The sequence below is a fragment of the Sceloporus undulatus genome, chromosome 2 (genome assembly GCF_019175285.1).
Source record: "Sceloporus undulatus isolate JIND9_A2432 ecotype Alabama chromosome 2, SceUnd_v1.1, whole genome shotgun sequence".
Taxonomy (NCBI): domain Eukaryota; kingdom Metazoa; phylum Chordata; class Lepidosauria; order Squamata; family Phrynosomatidae; genus Sceloporus; species Sceloporus undulatus.
The window spans coordinates 155,611,010-155,625,895 of record NC_056523.1 but is presented as its reverse complement, the minus strand read 5'-3'; the positions used below and the strand labels follow the sequence as shown (position 1 = coordinate 155,625,895).

General features: G+C 40.4%; 1 protein-coding gene across 9 annotated transcripts in view; it reads left to right on the top strand.

Moving 5' to 3' along the window:
- The window catches only part of CEP112 (centrosomal protein 112), a 386,512-nt gene that overhangs the window by 181,207 nt on the left and 190,419 nt on the right, over window positions 1–14,886 (top strand). For all 9 annotated transcript variants that reach the window (XM_042453249.1, XM_042453248.1, XM_042453245.1 and 6 more), the window contains one exon: window positions 7,594–7,701. In XM_042453249.1, coding sequence (XP_042309183.1) covers window positions 7,594–7,701 — 108 coding nt within the window. The remainder of the gene's footprint in view (window positions 1–7,593; window positions 7,702–14,886) is intronic.

Below are 14,886 nucleotides of genomic sequence, written 5' to 3'. Positions count from 1 at the left end.
TCCAACCTGTTACGGGTTTTCCTAGTTCAGATGTGTACTTCTGGAGGCTTCAGAAATAATTTAACCTTGTTTGTGATCTAGTAAATAATTATGTTCCAGGTGGCTGAAGGTGCTTACAAAATACTATCAGAAGTTGCATTCATAGAAAATAAAAACTTTTTTCACTGTTGTAGATAAATAAATATTTCCCAAATGAACAGATTTTTTTTTATTTTCTCAAATTGTGTGATTATAGATTATATGAAAAGGGAATATGGAATATACCATTAGGAAGGGGTATGTCAAACCTCCCAGTACACATGGCCTTACAATCAAGCCCAGCATCACTCACATATGAAAAAGTCTTTGCGATTGGACAATGTTCGAATGAAAGCTGAGGCAGAATAAGCTTCTGTGAGTGGTATTTGGTTAAGTAAGTGGTATCAAGATAATGACCTTGGTGGGTCATTGATAAGTACTTGCATGATGAGGAGCCTGGATGGAATAGTCCTAGAACATTTAGAGTCCCGAAGAGTAAGCAAAAGGGAAGATAACAATCGCATTTATTTATAATGGCCTTTTTACCAAAGGGCAGAACATCAAACGTACAATCAAAACCAGAGACAATAAAGCATGAAAAATTGCTAACAGGGTTATTATTAGTATGCTTTATTTATATAGCACTGTAGATTTACACAGTGCTGTACATACAATCAGTAAAATAGATAAAAATAATCCTGCCTATGGCGTGCATTCTATGAAATAATAGCATAATACATAGAAAATAATACATAATAATACAGGAATAAAATAGGGCAGGCAACAAATTAAAAATATAAAATAACAATCACGCAATGCCTAGGAACGCTTCTCTGAACAGGATAGTCTTCAACTCAGTTTTCAAACTGGTCAAAGAAGTGATGAGCCATGTTAGTAGGGGAAGGAGGTTCCAGGAGTGAGGGGCAGCAAGTGAAAAGGGATGAAGCCGGGATGGGGAACAGAGAAAAGGCAGAACTACTCAACCCCTTCTTTGCCCCAGTCTTCTCACAAAAGGAAAAGGGTGCTCAACCTGAGGAAAATGGAGCAGATGACACAATAGGGGAAATGCAGCACAGAATAAGTAAATAGATAGTACAGGAATACATGGTTAATCTAAATAAATTTAAGTCTCCAGGACCAGAGGAACTACATCCAAGGTTATTAAAAGAACTTGCAAATGTAATCTCAGAGCCATTGGCAATGATTTTTGAGAACTCCTGGAGACTAGGAGAAGTCCCAGCAGACTGGAAGACAGACTGAAGATAGAGACAATGTTTATTTTCAGTCTGCTGTGATTTTTCCAGTCTACTGGAAAAATGCTATAGACAAGATTTTCCAGAGTATAAATAAAAAACAAATATTAAAATACTACAAAGCTTTAAGAGAAAGGGATTTAGAGGATGAGACCATTAAACATTCGGTGATAAAATGGGCACAAGATTTTGGAAAGCCCAAAGAATTAGAAAATTGGGAAAAAATCCTGGAAAGTCACCAAAAAAAATTACGCTGTGCCAAAATTTTAAAGAAAATTATACTAAAATGTTCTATAGATGGTATATGCCCCCTTCAATGATCAATAAGATTTACAAAACGGATGATATGAAATGCTGGAAATGTTTAAAATTGGAGGGAAGGTTTTTTTCATATGTGGTGGAAGTGTAAAGATGCCACCAAATTTTGGAAAAAGATTCAGAATTTAATGACAAAAATCTTAAATATGAACATACCATTAGATCTGCTACTTTTTTGTTAAACATGACCAGCAATTTAGGAATTTTAGTAGAACAACATATTCCCGTATAATACTTTATATGGTTACTACAGCATGCATATCATATACAAAATATTGGAAGAGTGGACAAATCCCATTGGAAGAAGAATGGCTAATCAAACTAAGGGAAGCAAAAAGACTAGATAAACTTACAGCTGTCATGAGAAACAATATGAAAAAAAAAAGATAGAATAGGAAAGGTATTGTTTCGATTTCATAAAATCATTAAAAGTAAAGAAACTGTCCGAATCCCATCGTTCTTTTTGAACAAATGAATGGAACTGGAGGAATAAACCAATAGAACTGGAGTTTGACATCTGATATTTGACCTGATGTCTGTTATTTGATATTTTTAACCTGTTGTTTGCTTATTTTATTCTAGCTTGTATTACTATCTACTGTTATATGCATTTGCTATTTTTTAGATTGTATGCCACTGACAGGATTTATTATTCTTATCGGTTTTATCCATTCTATGTACAACGCTATGCAAATTTACAACACTTTATAAATGAAATGTAGTAGTAGTAATAATAATAATAGGAAATAAAAAAGGCTGTAGGCAAACTGAAATCATTTAAATCCCCAAACACAGAGAGCTTCTTGGGTGAATTCTATAAACTCCTTATAGATGAATTAACCTCTTCTCTATTTAATTTGTTCAATGATGTCATGGGTGTTGGTCTGCCCCCCCAGCAGTTGGTGCAGGTCAAGAATAATTCCCATACTGTAGACACAAGATGAGAATCCTCCAGTCAAAGCATTCATGCCAATAGCATTACGAAACCAAGACGCAAAATTATTCATGTCTATTATGTCAAGCAGACTAAAGGAATTTATCCTGGAATATCTCCAACCGGATACAGTAATAATAATAATAATAATAAAATTTTATTTGTATACCGCCCTTCTGAAAATCAGGGCGGTGAACAGCATCTAATAACAATACATACATATACATTAAAACAATTCAATAAAAACAATAAAATTAACATGCCGGCCTACAGTGCTGACGGGGGGGGGGGGAGTAGGCTTTATGCCAGGTAGGAGAATGTTGAATTTGATCCGTAGAGTTCTTAATCTGATTCATCACTCATCCCAAGCAAAAGCTCCTTTGGCATTTTTCTCACTGGATACGTTAAAGGCATTCGACAGGGTTGAATGACATTTCCTATTCAACTCACTAAAGGAAATGAATGTTGGAAATAGATTTATATCTATCTTAGGAGGGGATACAGACAGTCAAATCTGGTCCCTTAGAGCCGCCCCTTTTAGGCTGGATTGGGACCAGGGTAAACAAATGCATGGCTCCAATATAGCCAGATTCCATCCCAAAAAGGAGCAGATAAGATCCACTCCTTTTTGGAGTGGTAAAAGCTGCCCCTTCTCCCAAAGAGCCAGCTTTTCTTTTCAGAAAGCAAATTCTGGGGAAAGTAGTGTCTAAGTGCAATGCCCCCAAGCGGGAGAGAAACCAGGTGATCTGTAATCACTGATCCGGCTACTCTCCTGCTTAGGGGTGTGGGGCATGTAAATGCCACACCCCCAAGCCAGCCCAAAGCAGGGCTATAGGGACTGTTTGTTCTAGCCCTTAGAACAGTGATGGCGAACCTTTTTGAGGCCGCGTGTCACAACTGTTTTTTATGGTACCGGGCTCTACCTGGTGCCGGGGGTGGGGCTTTTGGCCTCTGGGGGTGGGGTTTCCATCCTTTGGGGAGGGGTTTCTGCTCTCCAGGGGGTGGGTCCTCCGCCCCCGTTTTCCTGGCCTCTAGCTATCCCTTTGGGACACTCAGAGGCTGGCAAACAGGCTTTGGAGGACAGCAGTTAGAGGCAGGAGCCTCTGGTTGCCACCCTCTGGAGTTTGCCAGCTGCTGTTCCGCCCCTATGCCGTTGCAGAGCCATAGCTGTCTCTCCGGAGACAGCTATGGCTCTGAAAGGGCCCATGGGGGGGGGGCAGAGAAGGCAGCACGTGGTCGCTCCTCCTCCCCCTGCCCTTTTCCCATCCTCATCTCTTACGGATAGGCAGCTGAAGGCCGGAAGAGGGCTAGGAGGAGGAGCCAGAGATGTGCGGCTCTGGTTCCTTCTCACCAGTGCCATTTTCTGGCTTCCAGAAAAAGGCATGGAGGAGGAGGAATGGGCACATGGAAACACTTGAACCACTCCATCCTTGGGAGGATTGCCATTGTAAAGATGTTTCTTGTCCCACACTTATTTTTTCTATTCCAGTCTATCCCTATTTGTCACACTCCCCTCAAATTCAAATTCTGGCAAAAGATGATTAATGACTAAATATTCAACAGAAAAAGACCCAACTTCCCCAAGTCTGTTAGATACACTAACACCAGGGAAGGAGGGTTGGCGCTGAAGTAGATGAATTAGCTCATTTCAAATGTTGGAAGGAGTGTGGTCTATACAGAATTATGGCTTTATTTGAGCATGGAAAGCTCAAAATGACAGATAATTTGGTCAGTGTCTTGCGAAACGCCAAACCATTCTGGTTCCAAAAACTGCAAGTGGTCTCATTTGCAAAAAGCAAGTTAATAACGGATGATTGCCCCAGTCCCTTGACCTTTTCCAAACACATTTGTATAGTAAAAGGACATTATAATGGGGGAGCCATTATATATAAAAATAAAATGAAATCCACCTGTAGCAACAGTCTCAAACTGCCAGGATAATTTGGCAATCATAGTTATCTCTGAAATCACCTGGTTATGCATATGGCCTCCCCACCCCCATATAAATCATGGTCAGCACTGATGAGGGAGGGAACCTTAAGGGCCATACACAGATGTTATTTAACACTTTAATACTTTATTTGCCATTTGGGAAATTTATACAGATATATGGATTCCCCCCCCCCCCCAAAAGGTAAATGTCGAATTAGCAAACAAATTCAAGAAACGTTATCAGACAGAACATGTTCATGGTTTTTAGTACATCTAGTACTTCACATCGTGGGACATGAGGTTGGCCAACAAGTAACATTCTACACTTGAGAACACAAAATTGTGATACCACACAAATTCCAAAGTCTAGGTATCCATAATTTATTGACAGCTAATTTCCAGAATAGTTATACAACTAAAGGACTAAAAGGGTTGTGGGAATATGACTTAAATATCTCAATTGCAGACCATGATTGGTTAATATTATAGAAATCTTCCATAAAGAAATCAATTTCACCAAAAAAATAAGGAAACTTCTCAGAAAAACTTTATATAGGTGGCATTTTGCCTCATTGAGACTGGCTCACATCACAGCAAGTAATTCAAGATCATGTTGGTATGAATGCAAAGCTATTGGTACTTACTGGTGCATGTGGTGGGACTGTCCAAAGTTTAGAGATTTGGGAGGAAAAGCATCAGTAGAAATTTGCACAGATAACAAACAAACAGATCTGGTAATTTTGGTGGGTTTTTCGGGTTATGTGGTCATGTTCTAAAAGAGTTTCTGATGTTTCTCCAGCCTCTGTGGCTGACATCTTCAGAGAAACAGATCTTGCACTTCTAAATACGCTGGAAGCCGTGCCAGAAAAAAGCCTTGCACGCCCCAGAAGAAGTAATAGGATGCATGACCATGGGATGCGCAGGGCGACACAAGTCCCATTACTTCCAATGGGGCTTGAGCTTACGTGTTTTTTCTTTTACATGGGGGTGGTGGTCTGGAACGGATCCCCCATGTAAACAAAGGGTGCATTGTATATTTCAAGGACCTAAGTTACATATATCCAATAAACATCTCATCACTTTTCTTCTGCTTGCCGCCAGAAAAGAAATAACTAAACATTCGAAAATGGCCACTTCATTGTCTGTGAATCAGTGATACCATTGTGTTTAGAATTTAGCTCTTTCAGAAAAACTGACGCAGCAAGTATCACATACAGAACTCAGAATTACTCTAAATCAGATTCATTGTCGGAAACTGGTACACTTTTATTTGTTTTGAAAAATCATGACAAAGAAGACTTTCATTGTCCCCCTGCTTCACAGGGTCAGATTTTGAGAGATTCATCCCATACTTTTCAACACCTTTTTAAAGTGGTAATGGTGTGTTTTTGTTGTTTATTTTTACAGTTCATTTTTGTAGTTTGTTAGATTTTTAATAAAAAAATTTTTAAAGGAAAGGACATGATAATGATAGTGCAAGTAAAACCCAAAATAGAATGTTCCCATTTCATTCATTTATTTATATTTGTACAGTCAAATGCATTTGCAATACAGGGCTCCCCCGGGTTACGAATTTAATTCGTTCCGCGGCGCCATTCGTAACCCGAAAAGCATTCGCAAGCCGAAGCCCCATAGGCGCTAATAGCGAAAGCCGCGATTTGGTGCGAAAAAGCGCCGAAAAGCACCAAATTTTTTTTCGTAACCCGAAATAACCTTCGTAACCCGGAACAATTATTTTTAATGGATTTTTTTCGTAACCCGGAAATTTCGTAACGCGGCGCATTCGTATCCCGGGGTACCAGTGTACTTTGCATAATTCTATAAGTTTTAAACTTTAGCCATTGAAATCATTGTTACAACAAGGGACATTTCAAATATATGTTTGTATGAGAGATAGAAGAATGGAAATTGAACATAGTCCAGTCAGAGTTCAGCAGTTAAAATTCCATTGGTATGGATTTAGAATATGCCTTCTTCAGAAGGAAGACTTTAGTTTTTTGAATATGTCTGAAAACTGTACATTCAGAGATCCCTACCCCAAAACTAGAACTCCCCTCAACACTCTATGTAGCATTTTGAGAGAGCTAGAAATCTGCCATGGTAAAGAGAGGACATGAGTTTAAATCTGAATTCATTCCACTGTTCTTCATTTAACTACAGCAACAGAGAGTCTTTTAGCAATTTATGACTCAGTACACATCTTGGTTTAAGCTTTCTTGAAACAGAGCCCATTTCATGGGATGCAAAATTGGAGAGCATTCAGTACTGGTTTATGTCTTCTACTGAAATCAGTGGACTTTAAAAAAAAGTATTGTCTTGATGGTGCTGGTGATGTGTACTTAGGGGCTGTGCACACTGGCCATAAAGGCTGATCTGGGGGGCGGAGTCAGGGCACGGTGTCCACATGATGCACACCTCAACTCCACCCTCAAGGTGGCATGATGCCGCGCAACACTCCATACAGCGCTCCTTTGATGCTGCATCCACACAATGCAGCACCAAATAAGCTCTTTTTTGCACCCTGGAAAGGCCAGATTGGGCTGCAGTGTGTGGTTGCTGCGGCCCTGATCTGGAACAGCTGGAGGCAGCTGCAGGCCGCACCTTAAGGGCGGTCTGCACAGCCTCTAAATTTTATAGATGTGGTATTCTTGACTTAGTTTTTACAACAGTCACTAAGTCTGCAAAATAATTTTTATCAATTTGATGGCAAGCCAACTATTATCAGCAATGTCTGTTTTGAAACAATGAGTTTAATGTATTAGTGGTTCTCAGTTGGTGGGGCAGGACCCCCAGGAGGGGTGTGAGAGTTGCTCAAGGGGGGGGGGGGAGGTCATGAGACAGGAGGTTCTGGTCCCTCTTTCTCCTCTTCCCAAACCTTTTCTGTCCTCGAAAGGAAGAAAAAAGAAAGGAGGGTGCTTAGAGTCTCTGCCTCAAGGAGGAGGAGAGCAATTTCCTTATAAAATGTTAAAATATGAATATACATGAATGTCTGAGCAAATTACAAACACTATAAACAACCATGTTTTAATTCATATACTATGTCGAGTTGGGGGGGGGATCTGCATATAGAAGTAAAATGGGTCTTAAGGCTAAAAAGTTGGAGAATCACTGTATTAAATGCTATCTCTTACTTTCTAGATGGAAAGGGTGGAAGCAGATCTAAGCAGGTCAAAATCTCTCCGTGAAAAGCAGTCAAAAGAATTCTCCTGGCAGTTGGAGGAACTCAAGCAAAGATATGAACAACAGGTTGTTGTTTTTTCTAATTAAGAAAAATTACCCAATTTTCTAATTAAGAAAAATTACACTTACCTTTTGGTACAGTGCCAGAGTTGCTTATTTTGTCCTACTATTTTTCCTCTATTGTCAGTATAATCAGAAATGGTTAACATCTGTTTCAAAAGTAGTTCATTATCACAAAATTTATATTTTTCTTCCTATAAAGTGTCCTTTTTGCAGATTTGCCTAGTTATTTCCTGCCTCTTTGGATTGTCCATGTTATATCTTTCTGCAAGTGGAAATGAAGTAATGTCCTCTGTTATATCGAATGTGATTCATGTTACCATTCTTCAGATTTCTTCCTCTGGATGGATAAGACAAAACCAAGCTCTAATCTTCCCCCCTCTCCCGAACCTTGTGTTTCTGTTGCATTCTGCCTTTAATGCTGGTGGTGGTGGTGGTGGTAGGGATTAGAATAAAAAACTGTGTGAGGAGGGTGTTACACAGTAGTCTTAATAGAGCAAAGGAGGAGGGGTTTTTTTGATCCTCAATTTTAATCTACTGTATATACTCATGTTTAAGTCTAGAAATTTCGGTTTAAAAATTGAACAAAAGACCCCGAGTCAATGTATCTATGGGCCTATGTAAGTACAGTGGTACCCCGGGTTACGAAATTAATTCGTTCCGCGGTTAATTTCGTAACCCGAAATACCTTCGTAAGCCGAATTCCCATAGGCGCTAATGGAAAAATAGCTCTCTGCTGCCCTCCGGTGGCGGAAAATAGCGCCGCGGTTTTTTCGTAACCCGAAGAAACCTTCGTAAGCCGAAGCAATAAATCCCTATGGGATTTTTTCGTATCCCGAAAAATTCGTAACCCGGCGCATTCGTATCCCGGGGTACCACTGTACTGTACTTTATAAAACCATTCCCCTGGCCCTGGCAGGACTGAACCCCTTCTACTCTCTCATCCATCCAGCCTTTAGTATGAGCACAAATAGTTATGCCTGCTAGAATTTTGTAAATTCTTTGGTATTTTTTTCCTTTGCTTCGTCCATTACATCCTTCATTACATGCCCTAAGTTATACCCTCAATTATCCACTGGTCATATCAAAATACATATTTTTTGCCCACAAACCTGCTCTTGACTTATACCGTATATACTCGACTATAAGTTGACCTCATGTATAAGTCAAGGGCAGTGGGGGCAAAATTATGGATTTTGATATGACCCGTGGATAGGGCAAGGGTAAAACTTAGGGACATGCAACAAAGAATCTAAATGATGAAGCAAAGGAAAACAATGCCAAAGAACCTACAAAATTCTGGCAGGTATAATGGTTTTGGCTCACACTAAAGGATGGATGGAAGAGAAAGCAGAGAGAGGTCTGCACTCTTGCTTTTCACCAGGAATGGTTCTCTTTTTAATAAGAGTTAAAGTATAGTTGACCTGTGGATAAGTCGGCCTAGGTTTTTGGAGTCAATTTTTTGACTAAAATTTCTAGACTTATACATGAGTATATACAGTACATGAAGTTTACTTATAGTCAAAGATATATGCTACCTTAAATCTTGACTCACATGTATGTGGCTGAGTTGACTGCTATGATTACATGTTCTGCCTTTAAAAGCAGCATGAATTTACTTAGGAGTTTCTGATACAGTGTCATCTAGCAGATGCTAAAAGCTTTCCACATGCAAGATTTGATATTTTATAGATACTTGTGTCCTGTATTAGCCTATTTCATGAAGTTTCATTTGTTTGTCCCCATAGTGCAGTGATGGTGAACCTTTTAGAAGCCAAGTGCCCAACCTGCAACCCAAAACCCACTTATTTATTGCAAAGTGCCATGTCCCTCTGGCTTTCTAGTAACGAACTCTGGCAAACTCAGTGCTGGGGCGACGGCACATGTGCCCACAGAGAGGGCTCTGAGTGCCACCTCTGGCACGCGTGCCATGGGTTCGCCATCACTGCCATAGTGTGTCAACATGGGGAATTAGTTTTCCTTGTTCAATCTTTTAGAAGTCACTTAAGTAACTAAGGTCAAGACCAGTGTGTCATAGTAGTTAGAGTGTTGGACTAGGACTCTGGAGACCAGGGTTTGAATCCTTACTCAGCCATCAAAACCCATTAAGTGACCTTGGGCAAGTCGCACTCTCTCATCCTCAAAGGAAGACAGTGGCAAAAACCCCTCTGAACAAATCTTGCCAAGAAAATCCCAGGATAGGTTTATCTTAGAGTTGTCTGAAGTCAGAAATGATTTGAAGGAATGCAGCAGCAGCAGCAACAACAACAACAGCAACAACAACAACAAGAACAAGAATTTTAGGCAAATGGTATAGACATAAGGTAGCTGGCTGGAAGATATGTCTCCTGAGGCCCTTATTATGAAACTGGAATCAGTTTTTTAGACATATATGAAAAATGTTTTCTTATTAATATCAAGCAAAACTGTGTGAATGGTGTTAATTTCATCATTTTCAGTAAGAAGAACTTTGGTCAGTTTGTTTTCCCATTCGCTCTTTCTTTCACCATAACATAGCCATAAAAACTAAGGGTATACCACAGATCAACCTGCAAGAATATCTCCAACCATTTCAAATGTATTCTTTTTTATCTCTTTTTTAAACTGTTTGCAAGTATCTTTTCTCCACATTTACTCATATTTCTTGTTTTTAAGTGCTGGGCTAATATGTGCTTTCTGTTATGGTAGCAGACTGCAAGACAACTACAGTGCAGTCTGTTACTGAATATAATTTTTTCTAACCTCTGCAATCCTGCACATGGACTCTTAATATTCTCTTTATTAATCCTAATTTCCCCCTTTGTTACTTCTTTGTACTGTATTTCAAAGATTGTCATACCCTATAGGCAAATGTGTACAATGCAAATTGTAATAAAGGGAGATGTTGTAATTGAGCCCTAAGACACAATAAGTCATATATTTCTTTGCATTATATATAAAAGATGCCCCATATTGTATACTAACATTACTGTGCTAAAGTCTGCACTGTGGAATATACAGTCTGTAATGTTTGAATACTATTATGGAATGGGATTATTTATATGTTATAAAGAAAGTAAAACAGACATGTATGAATACTTGGCACAAAATAATAATAATAAAGAATAATAAGTGAAAGTTTTTTCAACAAGCTAAATGTTACCCAAATTTTATCCTGCATTATAAATTTTGCATAACAAGTTATTACTGGGGTGGCTTTTGCAGGCTTTTCTCTTACATAGGTGCTTTCTGCACCGACATTTGGGACGTCCGGAGGATGTCCCATTTTAAAAAAGGGGCGTCTCTTTTAGACGCCCCTGGGCCTAGTACGGACTCCGTCCGTAAAAGATGGCGCCGGCCCTTCTACATGGCCGGCGCCATCTTTGCATATCGGACGCTGAGCGTCCGTACGCGTCGCGTCGCTTGTGACATAGCGAGTGCGCCCCTGGCGCCTCGCTACGTCGCAAACGCGACGGAAAAAGAAGCTCCATTTTGGAGCTTCTTTTTCGGTCCGCGCGGGAGTCGGGCCGTGTGATGGCTCCGGCTCCCCTGCAGACCTACTGGCGGCGGCGGCAGAGCGCCGCAAAGCGGAGGTATGTACCCCGCCATAATTTTCTTTAGCTACAGCTGGCTTCAGTAGACACTATAAAATTATGTCATATGCATCTTGTATCATATGTCAGAAAATTTATCTCTGTAATGATGTAATGAGGCTTCTCATTGCAAGAAATCAGTACTGTATAGATAAAGCACATTTACCTTAAAGCTTCATATTAAATATTTTTCTACATTGAAAAAATCACACTCCCTTCTAACTCAGTAATACTTCTGTCTCTCAAAACAATTATAAGAGAGTTTTTTGTGGGTTTTTCGGGCTATGTGGCCATGTTCTAGAAGAGTTTCTTCCTATTGATTGGTGATATGTAAGCAGTTTATGGTTTCCCCATCTTTCTGAAATGTATCACGCCTACTGACTGTGTCAAAAAGAAAGAATTAAGTTGCCAGAGATAGACTTGCCTCCTGATTTCAAATCAAGAGAAGTAATCTGTTGTTGAATATCACCAAGATCCACAAGTTCAGCATTCTGTTTTGAACATCAGCCCACTAGATGCCTCTGGAAGGTTAGAGAAGGGCAAACATATAATGTCCTCAAGTATGCCAAGAGATCTGTATCCTGGTGAATAACTATCAATTCTTCATGTATTTGTTTAATTCTTTTAATAAGTTATTTAAGGGTTAAAGAGAGATACTGAAGGCAGAATTTCAAACCGTTCCAGTGAGAAAGAAAAACGGGAGGTGTCTCAAGAAACCAGGATGGATGACTAAGGAACTTTCAACTGAGCTGAGTTTGAAACGGAACATGTATAAGAAATGGAAAAAGGGGGAAATCACAAAAAAGGAATTCAAAGAAATAGCAGGCATGTGTAGGGGTAAAGTCAGAAAAGCTAAAGCACAGAATGAACTCAGGCTTGCTAGAGAGGTTAAGAACAATAAAAAGGGTTTTTTTGGATATGTCCGCAGCAAAAGGAAGAAGAAGGAAACGGTAGGGCCACTCCGTGGAGAAGATGGCAAAATGCTAACAGAAGACAGAGAAAAGGCAGAATTACTCAACACCTTCTTTGCCACAGTCTTCTCAGAAAAGCCAAAGGGTGCTCAACCTGAGGATAATGGAGCAGAGGACAGAATAGGGGAATTTCAGCACAGAATAAGTAAAGAGATAGTAGAGGAACACCTTGTTAATCTAAATGAATTTAAGTCTCCGGGACCAGATGAACTCCATCCAAGGGTATTAAAAGAACTGGCAAATGTAATATCGGAGCCATTGGCAATAATCTTTGAAAACTCCTGCAAAACAGGAGAGATCCCAACAGACTGGAGGAGGGCAAACGTTGTCCCCATCTTCAAAAAGGGGAAAAAAGAGGATCCCAACAATTATCATCCAGTTAGCCTGACATCAATACCAGGAAAGATTCTGGAGCAGATCATTAAACAGAGAGTCTGTGAACATCTAGAAGGCAATGCCATAATCACAAAAAGTCAACATGGGTTTCAGAGAAACAAGTCATGCCAGACAAACCTAATCTCTTTCTTTGATAAAATTACCAGCTTGGTAGATGAAAGGAATGCTGTGGATATAGTATATCTTGATTTCAGTAAGGCCTTTGACAAGGTTCCCCATGACATTCTTGCAAACAAGCTTGTAAAATGTGGGCTAGACAAAGGAACTGTTAAATGGATCTGTAATTGGTTGACCAGCCGAACCCAAAGGGTGCTCAACAATGGCTCCTTTTCATCCTGGAGAGAAGTGACCAGTGGGGTCCCACAGGGCTCTGTCCTAGGCCCAGTGCTATTCAACATCTTTATCAATGACCTGGATGACAGAATTGGGAGCATACTTATCAAATTTGCAGATGACACCAAATTAGGGGGAATAGCTAATACCCCAGAGGACAGGATCAAGATTCAAAATGACCTGAATAGACTAGAAAGCTGGGCCAAAGCTAACAAAATGAAATTCAACACGGAGAAATGTAAGGTACTGCACTTAGGGCGGAAAAAATAAAATGCACAGATATAGGATAGGTGACACCTGGCTGAATGAAACTACGTGTGAAAGGGATCTAGGAGTCCAAGTAGACCACAAGTTGAACATGAGTGAACAGTGTGATGCGGCAGCTAAAAAGGCCAATGCTATTTTAGGCTGCATCAATAGAAGTATAGTGTCTAGATCAAGAGAAGTAATAGTGCCACTGTATTCTGCTCTGGTCAGGCCCCACCTAGAATATTGTGTCCAGTTCTGGGCGCCACAATTCAGAAAGGACATTGAGAAACTGGAGCGTGTCCAAAGGAGGGCGACAAAAATGGTGAAGGGTCTGGAAACCATGCCCTATGAGGAACGACTTAGGGAGCTGGGGATGTTTAGCCTGGAGAAAAGAAGGTTAAGAGGCGATATGATAGCCCTGTTTAAATATTTGAAGGGATGTCATGTTGAAGAGGGAGCAAGCTTGTTTTCTGCTGCTCCAGAAAACAGGACCCGGAACAATGGATGCAAGCTACAGGAAAAGAGATTCCACCTGAACATTAGGAGGAACTTCCTGACAGTAAGGGCTGTTCGACAGTGGAATGCACTCCCTCGGAGGATGATAGAGTCTCCTTCCTTGGAGGTCTTTAAACAGAGGCTGGATGGCCATCTGTCAGGGATGCTTTGATTTGGATTTCCTGCATGGCAGGGGGTTGGACTGGATGGCCCTAGTGGTCTCTTCCAACTCTACGATTCTATGATTCTAAGGGGTGATTTAATAAGTTATTTATAGTTATACATGCCAAATGCGGTTTCACACTGCTTTAGATGATGCATGCCATCCAAAGCAGGTGGAAACCTGATTGAAGCCACGTTCTACAGCTAAAACCCGAAGCAAAAAGAACCCAGAATATTCCGAAACAGAAACAGAAAATACGCATCTAGGACCCTGTATATAAACACCCTGATGCCAGGGCACTTCTAAAGGAGTAATCTATCGTAACCCTAACCTTAAAGCTGCATATAAATGCACCACTGCAGACGTGCATCTAAATAGGACAGAGCCACTGTACCAAGTGGTTGGGGCAGCAATGTAAACACCCTGATACCAGAGCAATTCTAAAGGAGTGATCTATCCTATTGTAGAGCATGACACCTCCAATGGATGTAATTCCAATGTACACAAACCAGACAGTCCAAGAGGGGGCAAGGGGTGAAGAGGGTGAAAGTGGCAAGGAGGGGAGGCCCATGATTGTGCTTTGCCAGTATTTCATTGGGCACACGGATGCTCCAATGCCCTGTACCAGTGCAGGATCACAGATATGTCTGTATGGCTGATCTAAGGAGTGGCCATCCAGTGGGATGGCATCTAGGCAGCAGGCAGTCGCTGGTGGTGTGTTTGTACAACAGCATGCATGCATGGTTGGGAGGTGACAAAACAAAATTACCCTATTTACATATGTCATAGGCAGGTTTATTTTATCTATTTTAATTGTATGTACAGCGCTGTGTAAATTTACAGCACTTTATAAATAAAGCTTGATGATGATGATGATGATGATGATGATGATGATACAGCTTGACCCTGTGTGGTTGGGCCATGCGTATTCAGGCTGACTTGGAAGCGTCTGGTATGGACAGTGAGGTTTCAAACCTCTTTCAGGAAAAGTAGGTTCCAGAAGCTTTATCCT